Source organism: Pyxicephalus adspersus, chromosome 8, assembly GCF_032062135.1.
Source record: "Pyxicephalus adspersus chromosome 8, UCB_Pads_2.0, whole genome shotgun sequence".
In the NCBI taxonomy this organism is placed as follows: domain Eukaryota; kingdom Metazoa; phylum Chordata; class Amphibia; order Anura; family Pyxicephalidae; genus Pyxicephalus; species Pyxicephalus adspersus.
Genome location: NC_092865.1, coordinates 41,590,063 through 41,617,317, shown reverse-complemented (window position 1 = coordinate 41,617,317; position 27,255 = coordinate 41,590,063). Strand labels below are relative to the sequence as shown.

Sequence of the window (27,255 nt, the reverse complement as noted above, 5' to 3'; positions counted from 1 at the left end):
GAGTAAACACAGTAAATAAATTTATTATGGGTTTATTATTGCTTTTAACAAGAAAAATTTCTGCAGGCTACAGAGCTTTTACTCCTTTTAATGGTTGTATTTAAGAAAACAAGAAATTGGCTACATAAACTTAGTGATGATATATTTCCTTTTATAATGTGCTAATACTCTTTTAAACATTTTTTTTAAATGTTTTTTTTTTTGTATTTTCTTATAGGGTAACCAGGAGCCGACAGCCACTCCTGAAACCATGGTTCAACCATTTGCTGCTATTCCTTTCCCACCACCACCCCAAAACGGTTTGTCTACAGATTATGGAAACCAACACACCCAGGAATATGTTGCTCCATCCACTGATCACGGACTTCCGCTCTATGGAGGAGGGCAAAGTCATGCAGAACATAACACCCCAGCCACCAGCACAGCCAGTGCTTCCAACACGGTGCGTGAATGTGCAGTAACGATTACTATTTGTGTACTGTATTAGGATGCCTAGTGCTGAATTCTTTGGGTATATTATTACTCTGACTCAGAAAACAATCAGGCTTGAGTGTAAAGAGATTTTAGTTTGGAAATTCCCCATTTTTTGCCTGTTTTTTTTTTTTTTTTTGTGCAATAATGTGCAATAATTGTCGTTAGAATGCTAGGTACACACGTGCAATAATTGTCCTTAGAAAGCTAGGCACACATGTGCAATAATTGTCGTTAGAAAACGAACGACTAACGGTTATGCGTGATTATTTTGAATGATCGTTTTGTGCACAATTCTGTACATGCTGTAACGATACGGTCGTTCAAATCGTTTGATCGATGCAGGAAGTGACATGTAAAAGAGAAAGTGTACTGCCGAACCATCTACGATTACTGAAAGACCGTACACACAATAGATAGCGAACGATCGTGGCCCAGTCAGATCCTCCGGGGCGTCATTTGTTTCCAGCCACAATCCTCGTTCATCGGCGCCGTTGTGCACTTTTTTTTATTAACGATTATCAGACGAACGGTCCTTAGACGTTTGTTTGCAACGGTAATTATTGCATGTGTGTACGCAGCTTAAGTTTTCTCCTTATCTAGTCCTCTGTGTAGGATAAGGGCTACAATTTTCAGCAATCCTCCAAATCTGGACAATAATATAAAAAAAATAAAATTTAGATTAATAAAATCTGAGATTTTGTTAAAGCACACTAATACAATCATTTGAAGAGCCACCTGCGTGTTATTTACATATAAATAGATTTTCCTAACCCATGAAATTCTGAATGGTTTTTTTCTTTAAAAGTAATAATGTGCTGTCTTTTTTTACTTTATTGCATGCAGACAGATGGATCGCAGACGGAAGGGCAACAGCCACAAACCCAGAGCACTGAAAGCACGGAAACCAAACCTACCCCAAAAAGACTTCATGTTTCTAATATACCATTTCGCTTTAGAGATCCAGATCTTCGTCAGATGTTTGGGGTAAGATAGGTTGTTTTTATAAATTTTAAATGCTGTAAATTTTTGTACCTGTCATTGCAAAACACTGAAGTTAAAATTTCCGCATAATTGTAATAAAAAGCTTGATGGGATTCAGTGGCTACTGCTCTTGCAGAGACCAGGACAAGAACCAGGAGACTATGTATGTGGGTTTCTTCCCACATCTAAAACATACTGGTAGGTAAGACCCCCCACACACATACACATTAGATGTACACACATTTCAGGAATTTAAAAAATACCTTTTTATAATATATTTTTTGTTCATTTTCTGTAAAAAAATAAAAAAATGTAATGGCCAGTTATTTAACGTGAAACTTGCCATTATGCCGATGATCTTTCTTCCCCCCAAAAATGTAAATGAGCTCTACTCTAGCACTTGCTCAATCTCGGGCATATGCAGAAAGAGCAGCCTCCTAAAATGTGTGACAAAAGTATGCCAGGAGGCTGTGGGTTTTCCAATCTTAACTGCTTCAGTGATACAGAAAAACAGGGCAGGGAGTTTTCTTTTTCATGTTAAAGGAAAAGCCACCCTTTTACATAATATTTAAAACTTGATGATAGGACAGCTTTAACTGTATTTTCAGAGTTTGCATATTTGACGCAAAACTCAGAAGAATGCACAATAGGTTTTTAATGTGTCTGGCTCGCTTTTCTATTCAGTTCCCAATCACAGTTGCTCAAATCTGAAAATCTAGAGTTCATCTTTTGTACACAAAATAAGTCTCCTCACCTGTCTGAGGTTTTGCAGGACACTACCCACTTTTTAAAAAAAATTTCCCCGGTAATATTCTCTTGTGTTTAAAGTTTGCAATACCGGTATATATAAGCAGCATTAGCGATTTGCTTAGATTTGTCAACTGCTGTTTAATGTATGCTGGCAGACCAATAATTTAATTAAATGTCTCTGTTTTTACAGCAATTTGGAAAAATTCTTGATGTAGAAATCATATTTAATGAAAGAGGATCCAAGGTAGGCTTTTTTTCCTTTCTTCGAATTTTATTTGAAATCAAAAATTGAGCTCAGGTCTATCTGGTTTGGCTGGTCTTATCGCATAGTCTGGCCTTTTTTTGATAATTTAAAATGATAAATTGTTGATAGTAAATTGCTTTGAATAGACTGACCACTGAATTTGATTATAATTTTTTGAACAATAAAGAAAATCAAAATGTTAAGAGTTCTCTGAGGTGAAATTGGTAAAACATCAACCTTAGGGTTGTTCACTGCTTCACTGCACAATTTGTGTTTAAAATGGGAAACCTTATAACTATTTAAACTGTACACAACACTTGAAGGTGAAAAAATAAATAAATCTCACACTCCCTTTTACTTCTGCGTTGACCCCCCACTCCGTCCTGAATTCACCTTTGTTACGGCTATCTTCCTCTGTCTTCTTTCTTCTTCTGGCTAATTCACCCGATTCTCGTGCTGCACAGGTGTACCGATCTTGCTGTGCATGTTTTTTACCCCCTTATTGCAGGAAAAAGCCCCTTTTGGAGCAACGAGAAGCCCACTGGGATGCGTGACGTGGGTATCTCAAGAGGCTCTGTGCTCCCATTCTGTCTTCACAGCCGTGGACAGGGGCTTTACCCTTTAAAAAAAAAAAAAAAAGAAAACCTTACCCTTTTATGTAAAATAAACATTTTGATGATTTGTCTGCTTTAAGTACTATTGGGTGACCCTCAATCATTACATGACATATTTTACATCGGTTTTACAATATTATTATAATGGCTTCAGCAACATTTTGGCTATGCTAGTTGCTCTTTTGGTGGTGTAATAAATTTGAAACACTGCCATTCGAAGTTTAGACTTATTTATGTTGCTTTTACCTTGGAGTGCAATGGATAATTCCTTTATGCCACATAGTGGGATCAGGTTGTTTATGTGACCATAGTGTCCACCAAACCTAAACTGAGTAGCAAATCAAAAATGGGGCACATTACCGGGTTCTGTACTCAGGTACCAGAAAAACCTTTTTTTTTTTGTTTTTTTTTTTTTGGTCATAGACGTAGCAAAGCAATATCTTCTGCAGCCTATGAAAATGAGTGTAACGGTTATTAAAACTAAACCACAGTCATCTGAAAAAATGTTTCAATTCTAATATTATATGTACCAGGCTGTTATAGAAAACTGTCTTATCTGTAGCAGGTTCTAAAATGTTTTCAATCAAATCCCATGTGAAAAACACACAATGGATTTCATCATGTTATCAGCCACAATGTTAAAAGCCATATTTGAAAAACTAAGTCCATCCCATGATTCAATAGCTCGTAGAACCATCTTCTGGCAGCAATAACTTTAAGTAATCATTTTCTGTATTAATTTAAGTCTCTTAAATCACTGTAGAGAAACTTTTTAGTAACACCTTCTTTACATCATTGCTCCAGTTCACGAGGTTTGCATACATTTGTGCATTCATAACTGTCAAGATCCTGCCACACCATTTTGATCAGTTTGGACTTTGATGAGGTCATTGCAACCTCCTATTTATTTATTTTAATAGTAATGTTTTAAATTTGCTAGTGTGTTAGGGATCATTATTATTATTATTATTAAACAGGATTTATATAGCGCCAACATATTACGCAGCGCTGTACATTAAATAGGGATTGCAAATGACAGACTAATACAGACAGTGATACAGGAGGGGAGGACCCTGCCCCGAAGAGCTTACAATCTAGTAGGTGGGGGAATTTCACACACAATAGGATCATTGTCCTTGCATGACCCAATTTTGGCCAAGCTTTATTTAGATGGCCAACACATTTGACGTGCAAATGGTCTCATATTTAACTCTAGATACCACTGAATACAGAGGAGTTCACGTTGGACTCTGTAACTGCAAGTAGGTGCCCGGGTTCTTAAGTATGAGGTGTTTGTATGACACCTTGCAGGTTTTTTTTTTTTTTTGCCAGACGTGGCGCTGTGTATTATGGCTAAAAATCTTCCCTTTGGTCTTGTCTGTCCTAAGAACGTTGTTCCAGGAGTCTTGTGGTTTATTCAGATTCAACTTGGCAAATGTAAGCCAGGCTGCCATGCACTTTTCAAAGGATCTTATTTTCCCTTTGGGATCCTTCAGTTCAGTAGGTCCTCCGCCACCCTGCCTTGCTTTTACTTTCTGGGGTGGACTAGACAGCAGGCGCCACCATCCTCTGGAGTCTTCTTCTGGTTCTCGCGCCTTCCTGAAAATGTAACAAAAAAAAATGCTGATCTCACTGCGTATACACAGAAAATTATTCAAATATAGAATTCTGACATTTCTAATCTGCTTATGTGTTTTGAGTCAGTGAAAGTATAAAAGAAAAAGGGCCAGTCAAACAGTCAGACATAGCATTTTCAAAAGGTGAGGAACAGCCCCATTCTTTCTAATTCCTTGGTGATGATTTAGATCTTTTTTGTGTTTATATCCAGTCGGGTCCATAAATATTTGGACAGAGACAACTTTTTTCTAATATTGGTTTCTTCAAAAAAAGCTTTAGTTCCTCACATTTTTATGCAATTTTTTTGTTCAACCCACTGAATTAAAGCTGAAAGTCTGCAGTTCAACTGCATCTGAAATGTTTCATTTAAAATTAATTGTGGTAATGTACAGAACCAAAATTAGAAAAAAGTAGTCTGTCCAAATATTTATTGACCTAACTGTATGTGATGATGCAACACATGTTGGCACATAAAATGCTTCTAGGCAGTCCAATGAAAATAAATAACCCCAGTAGGAAGAAGGTAAAATCCCTGTATTCCTTGTAAATGCACCCCATTGGGAAAGTTTAACTTTCTGGTCAGGATATTTTTTTAGAAACACGGGAGAAAATATTTTAAAAGTAATGAAAATTTCCAGGCCTATTGGAAAGTATAATCATAAACATCCATGAAAACTGAAGGATGTTTTAACCCTTTCTTAGTGTATGCAAGCATTAAAGTAAAATGTGTTTACATTTGTAGGTCCCCTTTTGCATTGTAAAAAAAAAATAAAATATAAACTTGCTCAGAACTGACATTCACAATAGCATCTCTGCAATAGGAGTTAAAGCCAAAAGTAATTGAAGTATAGGAGTTAGGTCATGCTGAAATGATGGAAAATTCCTATTAAGGAACGTATGAAGTGTTTTTTCTTGGCTAGATTGTGGCTGTGACTAATATAAAGTAAAAGAACAAGTAGATGAAAAAATGGTACATTTCTAGGATACAAAGGCATGTATGGGTAGCAGGGAGCATATCAATATTCTAAGTAAGGGGTCAAAACAAACAACTTAAATAGATTTTTTGTTCAAGGACCTAATTAAAAAATGGAACTGCATTTTTTTTTTTTTTGTTTTTTTTAGTAATGAGAAAAAGAAAGCCTTTTCGGTCCACTCCAGTTGATTTTTTTTTTTTGACTAAATCTTTGAGTGAGACAGGTCAGCACAAGCTGTTCAGTCTGTCACTACCTTGTTATGACATTATACCAGGCTGAGTCTGGTGAGGGCCCTGGGATGTGACCGTTTCCACTGCTAATGGCCGGTTTCCATGTTACCAGGATACAGAGTGGGATGTAAAGACGTTCCCCCATTCTACAATCAAGAGAATAAGGTTGCAGTTTAATGGGGTAGTATCGGTGGCTCAAGGAAAGTGAAATAGATGATGCATGTTGCCATTTACATTAAAAGAATAAATCAATTGGCCAAATTCTTTCAGGGGACAGCAAGATTAAATGAGTTCTGTTTTAAAGAAAGGTTTGCTTTTATTCAATTTTTTGGGGGGTAATATCCTAAAGACATATTTGTAACTATGAGTGCACTCTTTCTCACTACACATGTAAGCTCTTCTTACTGTTTTGTAGTACAGGACAGTGATTTTTGCCTGGTAGAACCTGATAGCATCTGATAAGACAAGCTATGACTAATCTTGGCAGTCATGGAGGGAGGATTTCAAATACCATTCCATGATAAAGATATGGAGACAAAAGTGCTGCTTTATCTTACTAGTTCTTCACACTAGTACACAGATTTTTTTCTGTCTTCCAGATTAGGGTTGGCTGGTTAGAATCATATTCTCTGTCATCCTTGTACATTAAGGATTTGCTAATGTTGACATTTGTCAACTGTAATGATGGTTACAGATTGGCAATTAAATTGTTTTTTTCTAATAAGAATTCACTGAATGTGATGATCTTACTAAAACAGTACAAAGGGTAAATTGGGCACTAACCCATCACAAAGAGTAAAGAAAAGGATTAGTACACATAACAATCCCACTCTGAGCCCAGATTAGTTGTAAAAAAAAAAGTCAACGGACAGGAGTACTCATTCATGCTTTCTGGAGATGATTTGGATACTTTAGGGGCCCAAAGTATGCCAATTTATTATCCTCTATATCATTACACCACCAGCCTGCACTGTTGATACAAGGTTGGGTGGATTATTACCTGTGGATTATTTTTTCCTGTTGTTGATGCAAGATTCTGGCCGTACCATCTGATTGTTGCTGGAGAAATTGAGGCTCATCAGATCGTGCAACATTTTCTCAATCTTCTCTCGTCCAATTTTGCTGAACTTGTGCAAATCGTACCCTCAGGTATCTGTTAGGTGACAGGAGTCGATCATCTGTAGCCTTCTAGTTCTTTACCCTTTCTGTGTCAAGGAGTGTTCACTTTTAAGTAACCATCCGGCTGTTTTTTGGCGCCTACTGTAAAAGCAGAGTCACAATACAAGGATCACCGCCTGCCTGCTGCTATTTTCCACCCAGCTCAAAAAAATTCTGGAGAAAATAATGAGGTTTGATGTGTTGTGTGTTTAGATGCTGTGCTGCATACCTCCAATGTAACCAGTGGTAGTTAAGATACTGTTGCTTTTCTATCGGCTTGAACCAGTCTAGCCATTGTCCTTGGGCATCAATTTAGGTATTTTAGCCAAGAGAACTACTGCTTACTGGATATTTTGCCCTTTCTGGTCCATTCTCTGTAAATACTCCTTTGGCCTTTTTTGAACCAACAACCATGCCACATGTCAAAGTCTTCTTTCTTCCCTATTCTTGGTTTGCAGTTCTGCAGGTCATTCAAACCCATTCCCTACATTTCTAAACACTTTGGGTTTTTGAAATGAAATTGGCTGATTGGATAGTTGTTAACAAGCATTTGAAAAGAGTAAACTCATAAAATGTCTGATGGGTGTATGCTTGTGATGAAGGGCTGTCTATCAGTTGGCTAACACGTAACTATTTTGACGACATACGATCATGTATATCTACCCCAAATAGCTGAAAACTTCCAATTTTTATGATATCACTTTCCCTGACAATTAGGACTTGTTCAATATCTGGTTACTAGCCAGTTGACAGGCAACCAAGCATTGATCATCTCCCCTCCCTTTGTCTCATTAAAGGAATTCATTTTTTCCAGGATAAGTGGTTGTCGGGCAATAGTCGGCTGCTGTGCTAGATCCCACATTCCTAGATGCTGCTTTCACTGCCTGAAATGTGGCTATCTATTCAGACATGGCTAAATTAAACTCAGTCAGCTGCTATAAACAAAGATGTTTGCGGCCGATTACATGCTGCAGAGAAGCTGTATTTGCTCCACTTCAGAAATGTCTCGGTAAACTTAGACATAAACATTTTGAACATGAATGTGTATGTATTTTCACTTAAAGCATGTTTAATTTTTGAGCTTTCATCAGAACTCTTAGCAATTTGAACTCTTGAGACAAATTGTGTAGAAGAAAGCAAATTTTGTTTTAATATACACTATATTACACTGTATAATATACACTATATTACACTGTATAATGTATGTTTTAATATGCCTAACTGTATCACTTTTACTCCACAGCTGGTTTTAGTTAACAGTTTCAACTTGATGCTTCTATTCCCTTTTCTATTTTGAAGTTATGTTAGGCAAGAAAATGTAATACGTGGCAGTTTTATTCTTTCCAGGTTCTGCTAGAATTGAGCAGACTGTAAAATGTGGAATAGATCAAAATGTTACACAGACAAGCATTATTACATTTCCCTGTAAAAGCAGTATGGGTAATATAATATTGTTGACTGGTTTCTGCCACATCACTTCCTCTGCAAACAGGGCTTAGAAATTCACTTTTTATTTTTTTGTTTTTACTCCCTGTCTGTAGGATTTGAGTAAACTAAAACGCACCTGGCATATTTTTTTTCTAATTTTTTAAAACTTTGTTTGCAATTATATTTTGTAGAAAAATGTCTGTAGGAAAGACATGGAATGGAACAGTCATTAGGTATAGTTTTCACCATCAATCCGAGGGTTTAAAATATGAATGCAGCAGCTGTGTAGTTGTTACCCTTTAACAAACAATATATTTTGTGATGCTTCCATCAAGCAGCATTTTGATGACTTTTGCCCTTTTGCTGTCTGAAAATAACATTTTGTTATTAATTGATGAACTGGCTTACTACTGGTTCTTTTAGCTTCTGCTTTGTGTCCTGTTCATTAATTAACACTGTATAACTTTTGAAACCACTACATCAACTTTATGGGGTATTAAGTGTTACAGTTTTAGGGTAGCCATTATTTGACAGTGTAGAGTTAACATAGTCATGTTCATGATTTCTTACGTTGGATTAGTTCCTAAACTGCAGTGATTTGACTATAAATGGTTATTACATTTAACTGTGCTGCCTATTCATATTTCTGTTATGCAAGATAGAGTTCCGTTATACCCGTAAAGAGCAGCACCGTTATTAGAGCTATTGAATTTGTAATTGTATTTTCAAAAGATATCGCAATTAAATTTATTTTTGATACGGTACAAGAAGCAGTTTAGCTTGGTCAGTAGAATTTTTGGCAAGTGTAGGATCCTTAAGTTGTTTTTTACTGGTCGCATTACTATACTTTTCTTAGGCTTTATCATATATTTGATCTATTAAATATTTATGACATGATCTTTTTCCTAAATAAATTAAGAGAAATGAAGTATAGGAAGCCTGCCATCACTGAATTTTTTTTTATGGTGCAGCCTTTGGGCTGGTATATATCAAAGGCACAACAAAAATCAAAATCTGGTAAATTTCTTTTCATTATCTTGCGAAATCTTTTGAAATGTCCAAATGTATGTTATATTTTTTTATTTTTATTTTTTTTGTTCTTATGTGTGTCTTTTTGATAACATTTTGTATTCTGAACAGTCCATAGGAAGCGGAAATCCTTCTGCGTTATAAATTAACATATACAGTTTCATGGTAAATTTTTACTTTATCAGACAGGGAATTCTCATACTTCATATTCTGTTTTATTTACTTGCCCATTTTGAATTCTTTGTACATATGTTTCCTTAGTTTTCTCTTCAGCACAAAATTTTTTGTTTGATTCTTGGCCACAGTTTTAAGCTGGATGCAAGCATAATTGGTGTGACAATGGGAACTGGTATTTCTATTTGTAAAGTTAAAATAAGTGAATATGATGAAAATGAATACAAATGCAGTTTTTAAGGTCACAAGGTTTAATTACGTAGTCCCTATTTTCAGACTTTCAGTGGGATCTTGATTTTGGTGTTGTTTGATTGAGTTGATTATAATTTGTAGGAAACAATTCCCCGAAATTAAATACTAGAAATGTTGCAGTGTTTTTTTTTTTTTTTTAAAACCCAGACGGTTTAACTGCTGGAAATGATGTTATTTTATTTAATACACAAAGGACTGTAGGTAAACTACTTGTGCCTCCCCTATACAGTCCAAAGAGACAGGTTTGTAAAAGCATCTTTCCCCAGCTTGCAACCAGGCACTCAACCATATTGCTGAGATTTTGGGGGCTTAAATTCGTTTGGCAGGGGTCTGGCAGGGACATAAAACTAGACTATTCATTTACCCATTTACTTGTATTCATGCAGCACGCTACAGGGCTGCACAGAGGTAAGCCCAATAAATTCCCACTTTTTAGGCAGATTCATCTTCACTACATTGCTGCTGTTTTATCCATTGCTGAACTTGTGTTTTAATGGGCTGTGCTTGCTCACATTACACAGTATGGTGGGAGCTGTAGGGGCTTACATAGTGTCCCTCCTTGCTTTGTCTGCATCTTTAGTAGCTAATGGGGGGGGGGGGTCCTAATAGAAATATGTTTTCTGACATTTACATCCACAATTATGGTAAAGTCTGACCAAGAGGCTAAAAAAGCCAATGTTTCTCCCCACTAATATCCTTCCTGCTCTGCTCATGTTGAGTGATGGAACGCACTCTACAACTTGTCATGTGCTCAGGAAGAGTGGAGAACTCTAGGCAGATTCAAATCTATTTATCTATCATTAGGAGGTTTGGGTTAAAATTTAAATGTAAAGTTTATCCAAGGATACTCGCACATAATAAAATGTAGTTTTCTCATGGAACAAGACACTTCAACAGTAATCAGACTGTAAATAAATGAAATGTATTGTACACATTTGCATACTACATATTTTTGCTTGTCTAGGAGGGGAAAATAACTGTTTTGAAAGCTGAAAATATTTTCCTGGTCACTGTTTAATAAAACCTATTTTAAATGCTATGAATACATTGCAATAATTGCAAGCCTGCATTCAGATCTTTGTACATCTTATGTAAATTAGTAGCTTGTACAACCAGAACATTGCATGTGGCCAGTTTTACAATTCTGGAAACGCCTGTTCCCTGTAAAATTCAAGACACTGAAGTCAGCAACAATATATATATGGATTGTATTGCAATTAAGTTTAGTAATGTAGTGCATTTCATGAAAATATAAGAGAGCTAAATTTTTAAAACAGTTTTCAAAAAATGGAGAAAGAAATTTGTCAGTCTTGTCCCCCCCAAATCATGCAATACAAGCTATGAATATACCAGTATTAGCGCAGTGTGCTGGAATTTAGAATCGCAGAAAAGCTAGTGAGCTGTAGATGGTTGGTATAAAGCATATGTTATGTATTGCTACATTTTAAACTGGTTGTCATTTTATTGTTGCACTGCATCATGATGAAATACCTGAACCCATTTAACATTCAGTTATGACTTGGAAATATTTTAGCAGAGTTAAATGTTTACTTTCATTACATTCAGCATTGTGGCATTTAAATAACATTGGCTTAACCCGTATAATTGGCTAGGTTTATATTTTTTCTTTTGTTTTCCCTGAAGATATTTTTGGTGTCACTACCCCTCACATTGCATGTGTCTGAGCAGCATCAATATGACAGATTAGTGCTCTGTGTTTTCTGACCTTTCACTGTTGCCAAATTAAAAAAAAAAAAATTAAGAATCTGAAAGTTTTTGTGTAATTTTTTTCCCCCCCCCCCCCCCCCCAAAGTCTTAAATCTGGCTCTCTGGCGGCTGATGTTATCTTGTGCTCCCCTTTTCACCTTTCCTGGCCCTTCTCTTAGTTCTTCCCCCTTCCCTTCTCTAATGATTTGCATGTATGTCTCCCCTTTGCACGCAGGGTTTTGGTTTTGTAACTTTTGAAACTAGCGCGGATGCTGACCGGGCCCGGGAGAAATTGCACAGCACGGTGATTGAGGGGCGAAAAATCGAGGTGCATGTCTTTACCTGTAACTGGAAGATTGCTAAATGCCAGCAGCTGCACCCCGCTCTTTCCTCTTTCACTCTTCTATATCTCTATCCTTTGTTTTCTTTAAATGGCTCTGTTCTTATCACTGCCTTCTGAAATGCTTGCTTACAGTTCTGCTTCACTGTTTTTTGTGTGTGTATGTGTGTGTGTTTTTCCCCCTGACTTCTGTATTCTTTCATGTGTATGCGCTGTTTCCTCTCCTTAATGTATGTGTGTCATTTTTTTTTTTTTTTTTTTTTACCCCCTCTTGATATCTTGGGTAATATCTGCACTACCTTATACCCCTACATTTTACACCTTACACATAAAATGTGTGTGTGAGAATATATGTAATATGTGATTATCCAGTGATTACACTATAGTCATTCAAGTATTCCTTATCTGCAATTAATTATAACTAAACTCTGAATTTATATCCACATATTTATTAGGAAGATTTTAGATAAAGAAAACAATGTTGAATAAAAAAAAAATAAAAAAAATCTCAGAGGAAATAGCAATAAAGGAATGAACAACAAGACAATTTAGCATATGATTTGTAAAACACGAAAACAAGCCAATCACCCAAACGGTCTAAATAATTTTGCAAGGCACTAACGAGCAGGTTTGGCTGTGTGTGGGCAGAAATTGGCAAATATCTGTACAGCAGTGCATGTGCATGATGGACAACAGACTGTTTATGTATACAGCGCAGCAGTGCATGTGCATAATAAACAGTTTTTTACATAGTTTTTTTTTCTTGAAGTTGTTTTTAGCTTTCTAAAAATAAGACAAATATATATCATGACATTGCATGGTTATATTTTTTTTTTAAGACTGGCGTAAAACATATTGTGTCATGTGCAAAAAGTTGGACACAGTGTTACCACCTATTCACACCTTGCCTTTTTGGCAAAATCAAATTATACTTAATTATAATTAAAATATTTTAAGGCTAGCCTTAGACATAGGGTACCTGACAAAAACAAAGAGAATACATTTTCCATGTTTATTCTTCCATAGGATAATTTGTGATTGTACATGTGAACAATTAAAAGGTATGAAAATTCATTTTAGATAGACCAGGTCAGGGTGCCAACTGTGACCAAGATTTTTTGTAAGTTACCCTACACAAAGTGGAAATAAGTTACTACCAAGTGAGGTCAAATGCCCACATTGTATCAAACCATAGCATAGCTACCCAGTTGAAAACTTGCCCTCTATTCCTGTTTAATAACAATGCAAAATTAAAAAAAAAAAACCTGTGTTAGCAGTCCCTTAGCTAATGTGTGTTAACATAGTAAATGGTAGAAAGTGTTTTTAGGGTTATTGTCACAACTTTAATTTCCTGGCAAATAACAAGATAGAAACGTCATCTTCTGATAAGAATATTTAATAAATATTGGGTCATTGACCTAAAATAAAAAAAGAGCATCAGGATAACGGGCAGTCAGCAATTTAGAAAGATGGCCAGCAATTATTGCACCCATATTTCTTAATGGCAGAAACGTTGAAATTGTCTTCTTGGTTTTGAAGCAATAACAACAAATTGACCTAAACTGACACTTTTAAACAAAAACACCAGCAGAGTAAATAGAAATGTGACCTTTGCACATGACTCACTTTATGGTCATTTTTTTTTCATTCCAGTCTATTAAATTTAGTAGAAATATTTTTTAATATAATGTTCCCTGTTGGGGATTGTGTTGACTTTTATTCAGTGTGAAATTCACTGTACAATTACCAAAATCTGTCACCAAATATTTGATATGTTGGGTATAAAAATGGATACCTAGATGAAATTAAAAACTATATACATATAAATGGAGACTTACCCATGATTTGTGAGAGGGTTATGGATGAGCAACTTATATACTGCACCAGTTTTGTGCTTTTTGCCTAGAGCATCTGCTTTTGGTGTTCAGCTATTTACTGTGCCGATTTAGTCAGTGATAATAATTCAAGGAATACCTGGAATAGATTTCCTTTGTCACTTTGCTAAACCTTTTTCCCCGCTTTCCATGTTTCCAGTTTTGAAATTAACCTTCCCTTGATGTTTGCCCTTTACATTCCCTCATCATCCTCATCCCCCCATCCCAAATTCTATCAAAATCACTGCTTTTAATATTGCTGCTGCGTGTGTCACTTGCCTGTTCCCATAGTCCTGTGTATCTTTGTTCAGTTTATGGTGTACCATTATTAACCCGACCATTCTTCACCTCCTTCTGCTTATTTTTGAGAAATTCAATGTTTTCCGTTTACATTATTTTTGTGCTTTTGTTTGTTGATTTTGCATGCAATTTCCTTCTTCTTTGTTTTTTCTCTCCATTAAAAAATATTCACTGCTGCAGTTTTCATTTGCTCTTTTTGCTCAAGTTGTACATTTGCTGCTTCTGAACTCTTAGAGGCTTATTTATAAATGCTGGAAAAATCCTGTTTTATTGCCCTTTGCAGCATATTTTCATTATTACACAACTTTATAAAGCACAAAAACTATTACTATTTCTAATTATAAATGTGAAAACTGCATTTAGAAGAAAAAAAGGCTTTGTAATAACCCAGCAAACCAGGAGTACAAGTAGATATCCACATCACCCATTATTTTTTTATATAAGTTGTGCAAGAGGGGGCACATAAATATAGGAATAAAAAAAGCTCTGCCTCAAATCGATAGCTTGAGGATGTTATGGTTACTGTGCTGCAGATATTGCAGTTAACAAGTTCATCCAAAATAGTATGTTTAGTTCTCATAGTTGCTAAGTTTTATGTCTCCAACCCTGAACCCCTCCCTTACACGCCTGCTTTCCCGACATTTAAGTTAAACAGTAAAAAAAAATGTCCCAACCCAGAACACTTTTGCCTGAGCTTAATACTTAACCTTGACCCAAGTCATTTAAGTGAGCCTTAACACCTCAATACTAGCTGCTAACCTCTTGCAGGAAATCTAGACCCAGAAACAAACCTGTTTTATAGTATAACTTCTGTTGTAGTTACATTTTTTATTTTTCAGATTAAGACAGCCTGGCTCCCTCCATTGATAACCATAGCCACACTGGACAGGAAATGTTATGCATTTACTAGAAAAAGGAGCATTAAAAAAAAAGTAAACCATCACCACATCTAAGAACTAGTATAGTGCAATAAATATTTGTGTTTTGATACTGGTACTCCAATAACCTCTGAACCGATGCAAAGGTCCTCATATCCCCTACAGTAGATCACATTATAAAATCCACATAGGCTTTGTGTTTCGTTTTGCTCAGTCATTGTTAACTGCAAAACAGTCACAATTCAATATCCACCATTTCTAAATAGGCCTCATAATTGTCCATCATGTTTGTTATCTATTGCTTACTTTTCTACCTATTCTGTCTACATGCTCTCATTTAACTTCTGTCAAGCTTTTATAATTACTTTTTGTTTGCTATGTAACATACTCTCTAAAAAGCTTTTTTCATTGGTCTTATAAAAAAAAAAAAAAGTATATTACTTTGCAGTGTTTCTCTGACTCAAGGAGCTACTACACATTTATTTCTCTTATTTCTCTCTTGCTGGTTTTTATTTATTTTTTGCTGATCTCTGGTGATCTGCATGTTATTTGTGTGTGATTTTGGTTATCATTCCTGCTTTATTTGGAGACCTGTCCTCCTTTTGTTGGGGTCCTGGGGTGGGTGAGTGCTGGGGAAATGTGAGTATCTGTATGAATGAAAGAAATTCTGATTCTCCTATTCACTTTATTCCTTATCTATTAATGCATTTACATTACTAACACATTAGTTTTAACTGATATTGGATGGTCTATTATTAACTTCATATGCACAGTACATCAAAATCATATTCACCTCCATTTTCCCTTTCATTTGAAGATTTCCATACAGCTTCTTTAAGTTCAATTACCATATATCTTTTTTGCCAGTATTGTAGAGAAAATTGTATAGTCTAAAGGTATGGTCATTGATAATGCATTGAATAACCAATGCACCTTCGTAAATGGTTAGCAAAAGAGGATATGAGTAATTCTTTCAAAAGCTGTATTCAATAACTTTAATAATTTTGTAATTGTTGGCTAGCAAATTCACTTTTTTAAATACTTAAATTGACCCAATGTATGTGGCAACTGTGAATGTTGATAGCTCGCAGCTTTAGACTAGGGCTAGATGAGAAATGAAATTGTTTTGCTAGTCAGAGTTTTTACTGCTTGTTGGCTGTCACCTCATTTGTAGCACATTTGAAATCAAAGCAATACAAACACCTAAATCTCTCCTTAGCAAAGAGATATAATTGCTTGTATAGCCCTAGCCTAACAGATTACTTTAGTCCCCACCTTAAAATAATTGGATCTTCTGTCCTATGCTTTGTAGATGTTAAAATACTAACTGCAACCCTATTAGACTGCTATTTAATGTAGCTTCTAATTAATTAGTTTGCATGCTGGAACAAAATGTTCTGTTAAAAAGTTTAGAGGTTTCTTACTAATATATATCATACATTCATGTCTCTGGTTCATTTTGGCACACATTCTATATTTTGGCTTTTCCTGTTCATGTTGGCATACACTTTTAAAGGGCAAGTTCACCTCTAATATATATATATATATATATATATCTCAGATTTGCAATTAGTTTTATTTTTAAATATATTCAGAAAAGTAAACTTATGCTTTATTTATGCAGTTACACCAGAACATGTGTCCAGATTGTGAAAACACACACTTCCCAGTGAAAACACCAAAATGTATTTCACTTTGTAGTGTTGATAATTGTCACCAAAGTGAAAACAGGGTGAAATCTAATTACAGTACAGAGAAACACAAACTCAATTTCTTTCATTTGTGTCACCATAGCATTTTTTTTACATGCATTGTGTGCTGTTTTAGCAAGAAGAAATGGCCCTCCCTTTTGAGTGCTTACAGTACACAGAGTTTGGGATAATCGCTGGCTCAATGTTGCAGTCTTGGTACCTACGCAGCCAATACTCCCCAATTTAATGGGCGTACGATTTCTCTTCACTCAAAGCAGATCAGCAGGGGAGTGTATATATGTATGCTAAAGAGGGTTTGAGACATTAAAGTAAACCTATTTAATCACCCTGCATGTACAAAGCATACGTTTTCTTTAAAAAAGGAGCCAGGAGTTGTACTCTTTAAAAAAAATTCCTGTTTAGCCATTATTTTAGATTTTTGCAACATAATGTAGCAGCTCTCTAAATTGGGTCACAGTATGTAGCTGTCCTGTTTAAAATGCAGCCTAGAGTGTGTGATTGCTGCTTTAGTTAAAATTGTTAACTCTGCAAAACAAACTGGGCGAAATGCAACAATAGACCATGCTTTATTCAAGTTATAGGGCCAGAAATACTACTGATGTCACCGGAGGCCATTTTATTGTAGTTCCATCCCTATGGCCCAAAAATGGGGATGGAGGTTTAGTATTAAAACTGACCTGTGAACAATGTCAGAGATAGATTGTTATAGAAAAAAAAATTGCTTTGACGTCCACTTTAGTTTTAAGTATATTCCTCTTGTTTGCCCTATAATATTAGCCCTTTATCACGCGGGAAGGTTTAAAAAAAAAAATCCTTGTGTATTTTTTTTTTTGTATTAGATTACTGTATATATGACTCAGATTTTCAGTTGAATTAGGGTGATTCCTACATCCATATGATGACAAATTAACATAAGCAAAATTTGAAATATGGGTCCCAAAGCTGCAGCAAAACAGACAGTTAAATACTTATAAAAATAATGAAGAATTAGAATTAAACACTGTTATTGAGGTGAATTTGCTCTTTAGGTCTTTTGTCTACTTTCTACTGTCTGTGTTGTTTTTGTAAGAGAGAATGCTGCATGTGTGAAAGATCATTTAAGTTGCCCCTGCAATGCCATTGTTAATCAGTTTATCTAGATTCACAGTGGCTTTGTAGGGGGGACAATACATTTCTGCATGCAAAGTATGATGCTGTCAATTTTCTAATGATGATTCTTTTCCTTTCGACATTGGAAACCTTTTGTTAGGTCAATAATGCAACAGCTCGTGTGATGACCAATAAGAAATCTGTGACCCCTTATGGAAATGGTGAGTGTTTTATAGTCAACATGTATAAACCATGAAAAAAATTAGGAGTGTTGTTTTAGGGTATTTGTAGTATTATGTTTGGTTTTTACTTTCCCAAAATAATACTACTTATATTTCAAATCCTATGTATTCCCCTTAAAGGTAACTGTTTTTTTTTTTTTTGTGGTAGTAAAAGGTTCATTTTGTGTGTAAAAGTTTGTAATCAAATTATCCTGTTCAGCAAAAGAATCTTGTACTCTCTTGGAGGAATGTCATTTTGTACATGCATTGTGAACAAGAAATCCATATAGGGATGCATTTGTGCACACACAACAGTTATAATAAAGGGAAAAGAGGAAAAAATGGAGGTCTGCAAGCCCCAAAGACAATTGCATTTTTGCCAGGAATACCAAGTCTATTACAGTGATTGTTCTTGCCATTATACCAGTATGCTTTTTTTTGTCATACTGGCAACAGAACCACCTGAAATCATGAAAAGCTTTATCCCACCTGTCAGTACCAACACCACTCCAGGACAGTTATTCACACAATGAAAAAACTACATGAAAACACAAGACAAAGTCACCAGCACTCCAAAGTACAGGATTCTTGCTTGTTTGTGAAAGCATTGCAACCACTTGTTTGAAAACCAATGTTTCGGGGCTGCACAGGGTCTCTTCTTTAAGACAGCATAATGACCATCACTATGTTGTCACTTTAAGCTTGCTTCCTCTTTCATAAGGTCTGTTTGCTGTAAAGATTGCATTCTTCGTCATTGCTGAAAAAAGACAAACATTGACCTAAACTAGTGGTAGCATGGTTGGCCAAAACTCGACTGTCCTCTCCTAAGTATTGCTGTGGTATGTTAGGATCTCTTCAAAAACAACATGCTAGAATGTAGGTGTGTCATATTTTAAGACTGATGGTAATGACCAGTAAGACCATGAAGGAGTCAGCTGTGGTCACATCGCCAAGGCAGTAAATACTATCAGCAGCCTCATGCATAAGGACTTCTTCGCAGATATTTGGCTATTAGGAGGAATCAGAAGCTTGCACAGTAGAAGTACAGGTGAGCAAAATTTTCATTAAACATATTTGTACTGATTTGATTTTATTATGCATTACTAAGATGTTTCAACTTTCACCAGCACTGGTAACACTTCCAAGCACTGCACATAAACTGTGAGATGTCATTGGAGTGAGGATTGAGAGTAGTCATTGGAGTGTACAAAAAAGTACAACTCTAAGTGGTAATACTTAGTAAGTGTTTCAACATTTGTCTCCAATGTATCACTTCAAGCAAATACCTTACTGTTATTAGTGCAACTTTACAAGTTTTATTTAAAAAGTAACTACTGATCTGGTTAAAACCCGTCTTTATAGATAAATGTTAATTTCCAAAAGGAATCTCTTTAATAGGAAGTTGAAATGGCATTGTGTAGGAAGCTCTTGTTTCTATTGTGGTTGTGTTCAATCTTAGGATGACCGTGTAGTGACATGTTAATTTTTGAACAAAGCTGCCTAAATAGGCATGTATGATATCACGTAATGCTGTACTCCTTTGGAACCATGTTTCTAACATAAATAAATTTGTTTTCTTTTTCCTACATCCAAGAGTGTTTTGTAAGATATTTTAAAGGGTGCATTATTCGAATATTCAATTTTTTAAGACCAGCCACCACCATTTTTCCTTAGAAGGAACATCTGATCAGAACGGATTTCCTTGTGTAGATTAGAGTACTTCAGTCCAAGATGATCTGCGTAGTGGAAAGACCCAGGATGGTGAGACTGGGGTCTGTCCTGCCTATCCATAGCTGCATTAATTAATGTGAATATTTTACAAATGCCCTTCCTACCAATCAGATAGTGTTCCTACTAATAGAGGACAATAAAGCACAACTGTTATATGACCGTGGACAAAATGTAAATTGCTGCGTATTGTTGGTGATATATACATGTTAATTATATAACACAAGGTAATAAATAAAACAGTCCATGCTCCCAGATCTGCCTTTCAGATGGCCGATGTCCCAGTCTTTCATTGGACATGTTGCTCAATGAGACGCTAAATATCCAAAAAATGTAAACCTCCTCTCAGTTGCCAGACTCCAGCCTATGAATAAAATTGATAATATTACCTCAGTTTCAAAGACTGATTTTTACATAGGAAAGTTGGAGCAAAATGGTTCTGAAGTCGATGGCATTCTAGAATTTAGGTGTAAGATTTGTATGTAGCGTAATTTTAATTAAAATATAGCAATACCTCTGGAGAAGAGCTGATTTGCTAGGGTTTTCTGTCCTAGGAACTGGGCCTAATGGAACGCCAGGCACAATCCATTGTAAGATTTATTAGGGCAGCTAAAGACCCTTCAAAAGATGTTGGTTAAGTGGTTTACAAGGAGAACGGAATATACAGTAAACAATAGGACATTCTAGCAGTAAACCCTGCACAATATAAAGTAGCAATCTCCATTTGTCCTAATAAAAGGAACAGTAGTGCAGTAAAGCTGCTAATGACCTAACAAGTCACCCACTCTGTCCTGCTATGGTCCCTGGTGAAACTATTTAGTCATGCTTCTGTGATTGTCCATGGTTTAATGTAGTGCTTGAAATTATTTTTGTATTAATTACGTGTGTGTGTGTGTGTGTGTGTGTGTGTGTGTGTGTGTATACATATAAATCTATATATATATTATTTCATGATCAAATTAATTTTTCTTTTTTCTTCCTACAGTTTTCACTTCAGCCAGATGGATAGCCAAAATAAGTTCTCCTCCATTCTCCTTGCAACCTATTTCTTCTAGTTTTAGGACTATTAATTAAAAAGGAAGTGCAACTCCGGAGTATCTATGTCCAAAGAGTAGAATAAAAAAAAAGCACAAAACCACTTTTTTAAAAGTAATTTTGTGCATTGGACCAGGGGAATCTGTGACCTAGCTATTTTAAATGGGTGCCTTGTAAAGCAGTCTGAGTTATTTATTTTTTTTTTTGAGTACCTTGTCAGTAAATTGTTTATGGGGAGCAGTTGCAAAATTTAGATGTTTACCAAAGGGATCCTATTCTTACTTTATAGTATTCTGACAGCAGCATGACTTTCAAGTGCACATGACTTCAAGCTCACAGTTTAACGCCCGAGGAATTCACAGGATCCCAGACCTTTTATGCGTCATTCCCTTCATTAGCGCACTACTCTTTTCTTTCCCCAGTAAGGTTACCTCCACTCATCCTGTTTGTATTAGTGTAGTAATAGGATGCCAGTTGATATCTGGCTGCACATGTGCAATTCAGATAGCTGCTGCTTCTTTACAGGCCCAATGCTACATTCAACATTACAGACTAAAGCAAGGAAAGGTGGAAAGTCTTTGGAAAACCTTTTAGGACCTAGCAAGCTATTCAGAATTGTCTGAATCCTTTTTATTTAAACTGTTTTTGCTCTCAAACTAAAAAGAGATTTCCACCCCAAATACAAAGATGTAAAAAAAATGTGTATATTTTAAGTTTGTATCAGTTTGCCTGCATTTCTTCATTGACACAACATTACCAATTCCTATTAAACATTCTTCTAAAACCTTGCCTTACAGTGTTTTTTTTTAAATAATAAATATTTATTTTTATTTAGGAGTTTGTTTAATGTATATGTATGTTTGTGTGAAAAAGTACACTTTCATTTCTCAGGTTTTACATATCATGGCATAATGAAAAATATTGTCCTTGGCAAGCTCTAACACTTTTGAATTTAACCTCAGGTGTAACAGATTCCACTGTGTCATTATTTAACATATTCAAAATAAGGAAGCCATGTGTGAAAAATGTATTGCATTCCTTGATTGAATAACTCATAGAACCATATTTGTTTATTTCTATAGTAGTACTTTCATTTTTGTGATCACGTTTTAACTTGGTCTTAATAAATACTGACACAGTGTAACATGTTACATGGTGGTGTTTTTTGTTCCCCCCTTTAAACTGTGATTGTTTAACCTCTTGTGATAATTGCTATTTGTGTATTTCATATAAGAAGGAATGTCTCAAAAAAAAATTATTCTTTTTTTTGGGTGGGGGGGAAACGACTAGTGAAAACTGCAAATTCGACATTGCTTGCAATAATAGAAAATACTAGGACAATTAATGCAAGGGCAAAACTTTCAAGCAGTAATACAATTGGCTATAAAATTCTGGCCTTGTTTGGGATATACTTTAAACCTGCATTTGGTAATCCAAAACATTTTGAACTGTTGATATGTTGGTGTTTATGAATACATTTTCTGTATAAGCAGCATGTTTTTCAGTAGGTTAGGCTACTACTGGGGAAATTCTAACCACCTAGCTAGGATAAAGTAACAGCTGTGCTTAAAATGTTATATAATAAAAGTAATCACAGCCTAAACACTGATCATATTTTTTTTTTCAGGCTGGAAACTTAGTCCTGTTGTTGGAGCTGTATATGGACCAGAACTCTATGCCGGTAAATCTCTATTGTGACTCTAAAACTTTAGCTGTGGCAAATGGGCAAAACTAAGTCAGTTCACCCCTTTAAGGTTTACTTTTAAATAAGTATGCTTTTTGTTAAGGGATCTTATTTGTATTTGTTCCTGTTATACAGTTAGGCTTTAAAAGAAACTTGTGGGACAAATTGTCATTACACATACTGATTTCTTTCTGAAGAGGATAGTTTTTTGATTGGCCTTGTTTGTTTGTTGGAGCATATAGTGTATATATACTATAATAAAAAGTATAATAGTATAGTCATTGGAAAAAAACAACACCTAACATATATATACATATATACTTTAATATATTGCAGCTTAACTGGTCCTTAGATGTGGTGTCTGCATTTGTTTTCCTTTTTGATTAGTCCTCCACCCATAATTGTGATTCTGCCAGTAAGACAAATCTGTCCTAGAGTGACAACACTCAGTCACTGTTCTGTATCTATGAATGAGGAACATTGTCACATTAAGACAGACCTAAAATTTATCCAGAAACAATGTATAGTACTAAGAATGTAGCTCAGGCACAAATGAAAGCTAACTCGCATTGTAAAGTGGCAATGTATATGTAAGTTTCTTCCCCTTTTTTGTGAACTGTGGCTGACATCTTCTGGATGTGCTGTCCTTTAGTGTAAACATATGCAAAAAAAATGTTTTTTGACACAACTTTGCAGTGTACTTCATAGAATATATTTTCTCACACACCGCGTACAAAATAAGCAACAGTTTCAAGCTTAGCAGAAATTTAAATCACAATTTAAAGAGTTCCAGTCTTGCCACCAGAACTGAGTACCACCCATTACCAAAAAGTTGGTCTTCTAGGAAATGTGTACAATTCTTTCTCTCCACCTCTAATAGATAAAGAATGTAATAAAGACATTTTCAATGTTTTGTGATACTTGCAAGAATAAACCTATTGCTGTAATATCTTTCCAATTCAGAACATTGAACTGAATTGCACTAAAAGTGTATTTAAACCTAAAAACAAAATGTAATACATTGCAGCTTGCTAGTCTTTAGAAGATTATAGTTTATTTTATTTTATTTTTTTACAAAGAACATTTTCTGTACAGAAAAGTATCGGTTGATACATTGTAAGCCAAACCTCAATAGATACAGTGAGTGAGCACTGTCCTCTTAGGACAAGAGTTGTGCTTAAGGATACAAGTCGGCACCAGTCTGTATATGTTGGGTGTAAACTCCATTACACGTGTTCCATGTTTTTTACAGACATTTTTGGTGAAATACATGCCTTCTTCATAAATGTTTGGGATCAGTGAAATTATATAGAGTACAATTATTTTTACTGTTTATAAGGAACACATTTGCTATACAGAGGTGCAAATTGCACATATAAAATTGTCCTTTTAGTTTTTTTTATAGATAACAACCGTTAAAAGGAGGTTACAGCTGAATTTGTTTTGCCCAAAGAGTATGTAGAGATTTGGATTTTGTTTTTACTACTTTGTGATGGTTGGCGGTCTTTTATGAACAAATGTCTCCTTTCCCACAGTTTTTTTTTATTACTGTATGTATTTTTTCTTTTAAATTTCCCAACAATCATCCCAAAGCTGCACCTGGGCTTCAAGCTGACGTCTCCTTGGCCACTGAGGCTGGTGTCCCCCTGCCTGGACCAAGGGGGGTTAACACGTACATTCCATTGATCAGTAAGTAGGGAGTGGAAATGGCCCTTCTCCAACTTCCCAGAATCCCTCTCTGGCCCCTTTTCTGTCTTCCTGCTCGTACTTGCACGTGCAATTTGTGTTTGCACTGGGATTGAAGGGGAGGAGGAATTGCATCATATGCATTAACAGACACAGTTTAGTCTTTCTCTGCAGTGCATTACAAAACTACTTCCCTGCATCAAAGCATTTACCTTTCTGTCCATTGTATTTCAGTTGGGTTGCTTGTAAGAACTCTCTTATGTTTAGTATATGTATTTTTGTTTCTCGCCCTATTTAATTGATAAAAGCTTGGAACATAAAAGTTTCATGTGTTTATTTTGTCACAGCTTCAAGTATATGTTTGATGTATTGCTTACTGGCATACATTGTCAACTATTAAAGTCAAATAGAACGTTTGTTCACAGAACTCGGCCACATTGTGTTTTCAGCACAGACAGAAAATCAAAGCTGTAGATGAGATTTTATTTTTTTTCTGGATCACTTTCAGGATGGCTTGGAATTTGTGTATTTTGGTTATATATCTAAACAAATAATATGATGTATTACATCATACCATTGCTCAGATATAGTGTTTGAATTTATTTTCAGTGCATTTTTAGCAAGTAGAACAGGTATTATCTGATACCTGTTTATCATACCACAATGCAGTCACATTATGCAAGTTGAATTGAAACAGCAAACAATGTTCTCTACCTTCTCTAAATACTTCTGCCAATCACCTAAGTAATGAGAAACAAAGACTGTAAGATCTCTTTTAAAATCCAGCCTACCCTGGTTTCTTCTATAGGGTCGAGCCACCCTGGGACAGAAACTCTTGACAAAATCACTAGGTAAAAACAAGAGGAGACAATGCCGTTTACAAAGAATGTAGTCATCTCATCTACTGACTAGTAAACTGGAATCAATTGCTTTTTTGCTTTTTGTGTTTAGATCTGCTTAGGAGTCTTATATTCATCAGTGTTTTTTAGTGAGTATTTGGTTTAATAGTCTGCTGACTTTTTAAACATCAGTATTACTGGTCATTATATGAATATTCCCAAAAAATCCCAGTTCTTTAGATCATTTCTAGGCAATAGCATACCTAATTAATATATACACACACCCATCCTGCTAAAATCTTTATTTAAACAAATGCTTGGAGTGTTGCTCCTCAAAGTCTTCACTGGTTTACCTCCCAGCTTTCAAAATGTGCTACTCTATCCTGTAAAGGGTGGAGGCCAGAAAATTGAAGGCACTAGGCTGCTTTTGGATGTCAGCATTGCATTATACAATACAAAAATAAGTAGGGTGTAAAAACAAGTACTTTATATGTTGAGGTTTTTTTTACGATCATTTTACGATTTTCATTTTTCTTGATATAGAGTTCTTGCAAGTAAACTAACAAGTGTGTCTTTTATTTTTTGTATTGTTCTTTCGGTCCGCTTCTTTAAATTCTAATTTGCTGTTTTATGTGGCATGAACTTTTTAAACATACCTTGTAATTTTACCCTATTTGTTTAATATTTGCAGGTGTAAAAAAAAGCCCACAATTTTATCTGGTTATGCATAAAAAAAATTTTTGCAAGACCTGTGAAAAATTAACACCTTACTGCTGTTGCCCAATGGGTTCCAAAAAGGGCCAACCCCATGTTTTAATCTGATACGGTTGACAGGCTTGGGTCTTGTGTCAATGTCTATAGTTTGACATCTGCTTTAGATGCTTCTGAGACCATTTAGTATCCAGTGATGTTTGTCTTTTGCAGTTGTCTACCTTCTGAACCACATTTGTCCAGCACAAAGTAGTTCATGTTAGATTTGCATTCCTAGCCTTTTATGGAATGCAAAACCCACTTGTAACCAAAAGCCTGTTTAGATAAGCCTAAAAGTGTACGTTATATTCTGATTGTAGACTGGTAGTTAAAGTGGAACTCTGGGCAAACATTTAATCGCCACATAAACCTGCGCTGTAAGGGCACTGCTGTCTTCATTATGTTGTAATTCACCTCTTCAATCTACTAAAGCTATTGGGGCCAAGCCTTTCTTTTCTTGGTGCTTTTTTCCCCACATATAAAAGATGAAACCGCAACATGAAGTCCCAACATATACTTTCTTTGTACATCCGTTTCTGTTTCAGGCTTTCACAAAAAGCTGTACTTCTAAACACACTTCTTTTATGTAATACAAGAAATCCTGGGTAATTGAGTGTCAGCTATCTTCGACTTCACAGGACAAGACAGATTAGCTGCTATCATGTAAACCTAGAATAAGGCATCATTCAAGAGAATTTAATAAAGCACATCTATCGTACTCTGGGTTCACTAACCTAGAGTTCCACTTTAACTACATTTTGTAGATTGGAATTTCCTAAGCATACTGATGCATCTTGCAAAGTTCTGTAATGGTTCTTTAATGCTGTTTGCTATTGGTATAAAAGTAAATTACACAGCAATGACTGATCATGGGTCATGGGCTTACTGGCAATGCAAATAAAAACGTACAGATATTACCATGGTTATGTGTACATGTTATATGGGGTAAGGAGAGCTGTTCAAATTACTGTATTATATATGTAGTGTATAGTATGTATGTGAATAAATAATTAGGCTGTGCTTAGTAAAAAAAAATAACTTGTTATTGGCAAGGTTCACTTGTGATTTTACTTTGAAGGAGACAGAATAATACCATTAAGTGCAAACAAATTAGGCAAGAAAGTTTACAGTAAAGCAGCCTTTCTCAACCAGCATTATGGGGGGCCCTGAGCCCTGACAAAGAGGACATTTCTGTACTAGACACAGTGTTAGTCATTACAGGTTTCTTTTCTGCCTATTATGTCATGCATACTAATAAAAATTTATATTTTCATATTTTTCTATTATATAAAAAAACTTACTGATAGTCGTAGTTTTTTGGGTTTTTTTGTTTCCCACTAAAAGTTGAAAAAATATTTCTTTGTGATCTCTCGCTTGCATTGTCATTTGCACTCTCTCGCGTTTGCTCTTGCGCTGTCTTGCATTTTCTCTTTCTCGCATTTTCACCCTATCATTTGCACACTCGCACATTTTCTTTTGCGCATTTG

The 27,255-nt window shown here is 35.5% G+C and overlaps 1 protein-coding gene across 12 annotated transcripts in view; it reads left to right on the top strand.

Moving 5' to 3' along the window:
* RBFOX2 (RNA binding fox-1 homolog 2) overlaps positions 1 to 27,255 on the top strand; it is a 176,694-nt gene that overhangs the window by 124,337 nt on the left and 25,102 nt on the right. For 5 of the 12 annotated variants that reach the window (XM_072420188.1, XM_072420189.1, XM_072420185.1 and 2 more), the window contains exons 2-8: positions 218 to 442; positions 1,318 to 1,458; positions 2,396 to 2,449; positions 11,868 to 11,960; positions 17,986 to 18,046; positions 22,437 to 22,490; positions 24,087 to 24,182. In XM_072420188.1, coding sequence (XP_072276289.1) covers positions 218 to 442; positions 1,318 to 1,458; positions 2,396 to 2,449; positions 11,868 to 11,960; positions 17,986 to 18,046; positions 22,437 to 22,490; positions 24,087 to 24,182 — 724 coding nt within the window. The remainder of the gene's footprint in view (positions 1 to 217; positions 443 to 1,317; positions 1,459 to 2,395; positions 2,450 to 11,867; positions 11,961 to 17,985; positions 18,047 to 22,436; positions 22,491 to 24,086; positions 24,183 to 27,255) is intronic. The other 7 variants (XM_072420195.1, XM_072420190.1, XM_072420192.1 and 4 more) reach the window with 3 other exon arrangements.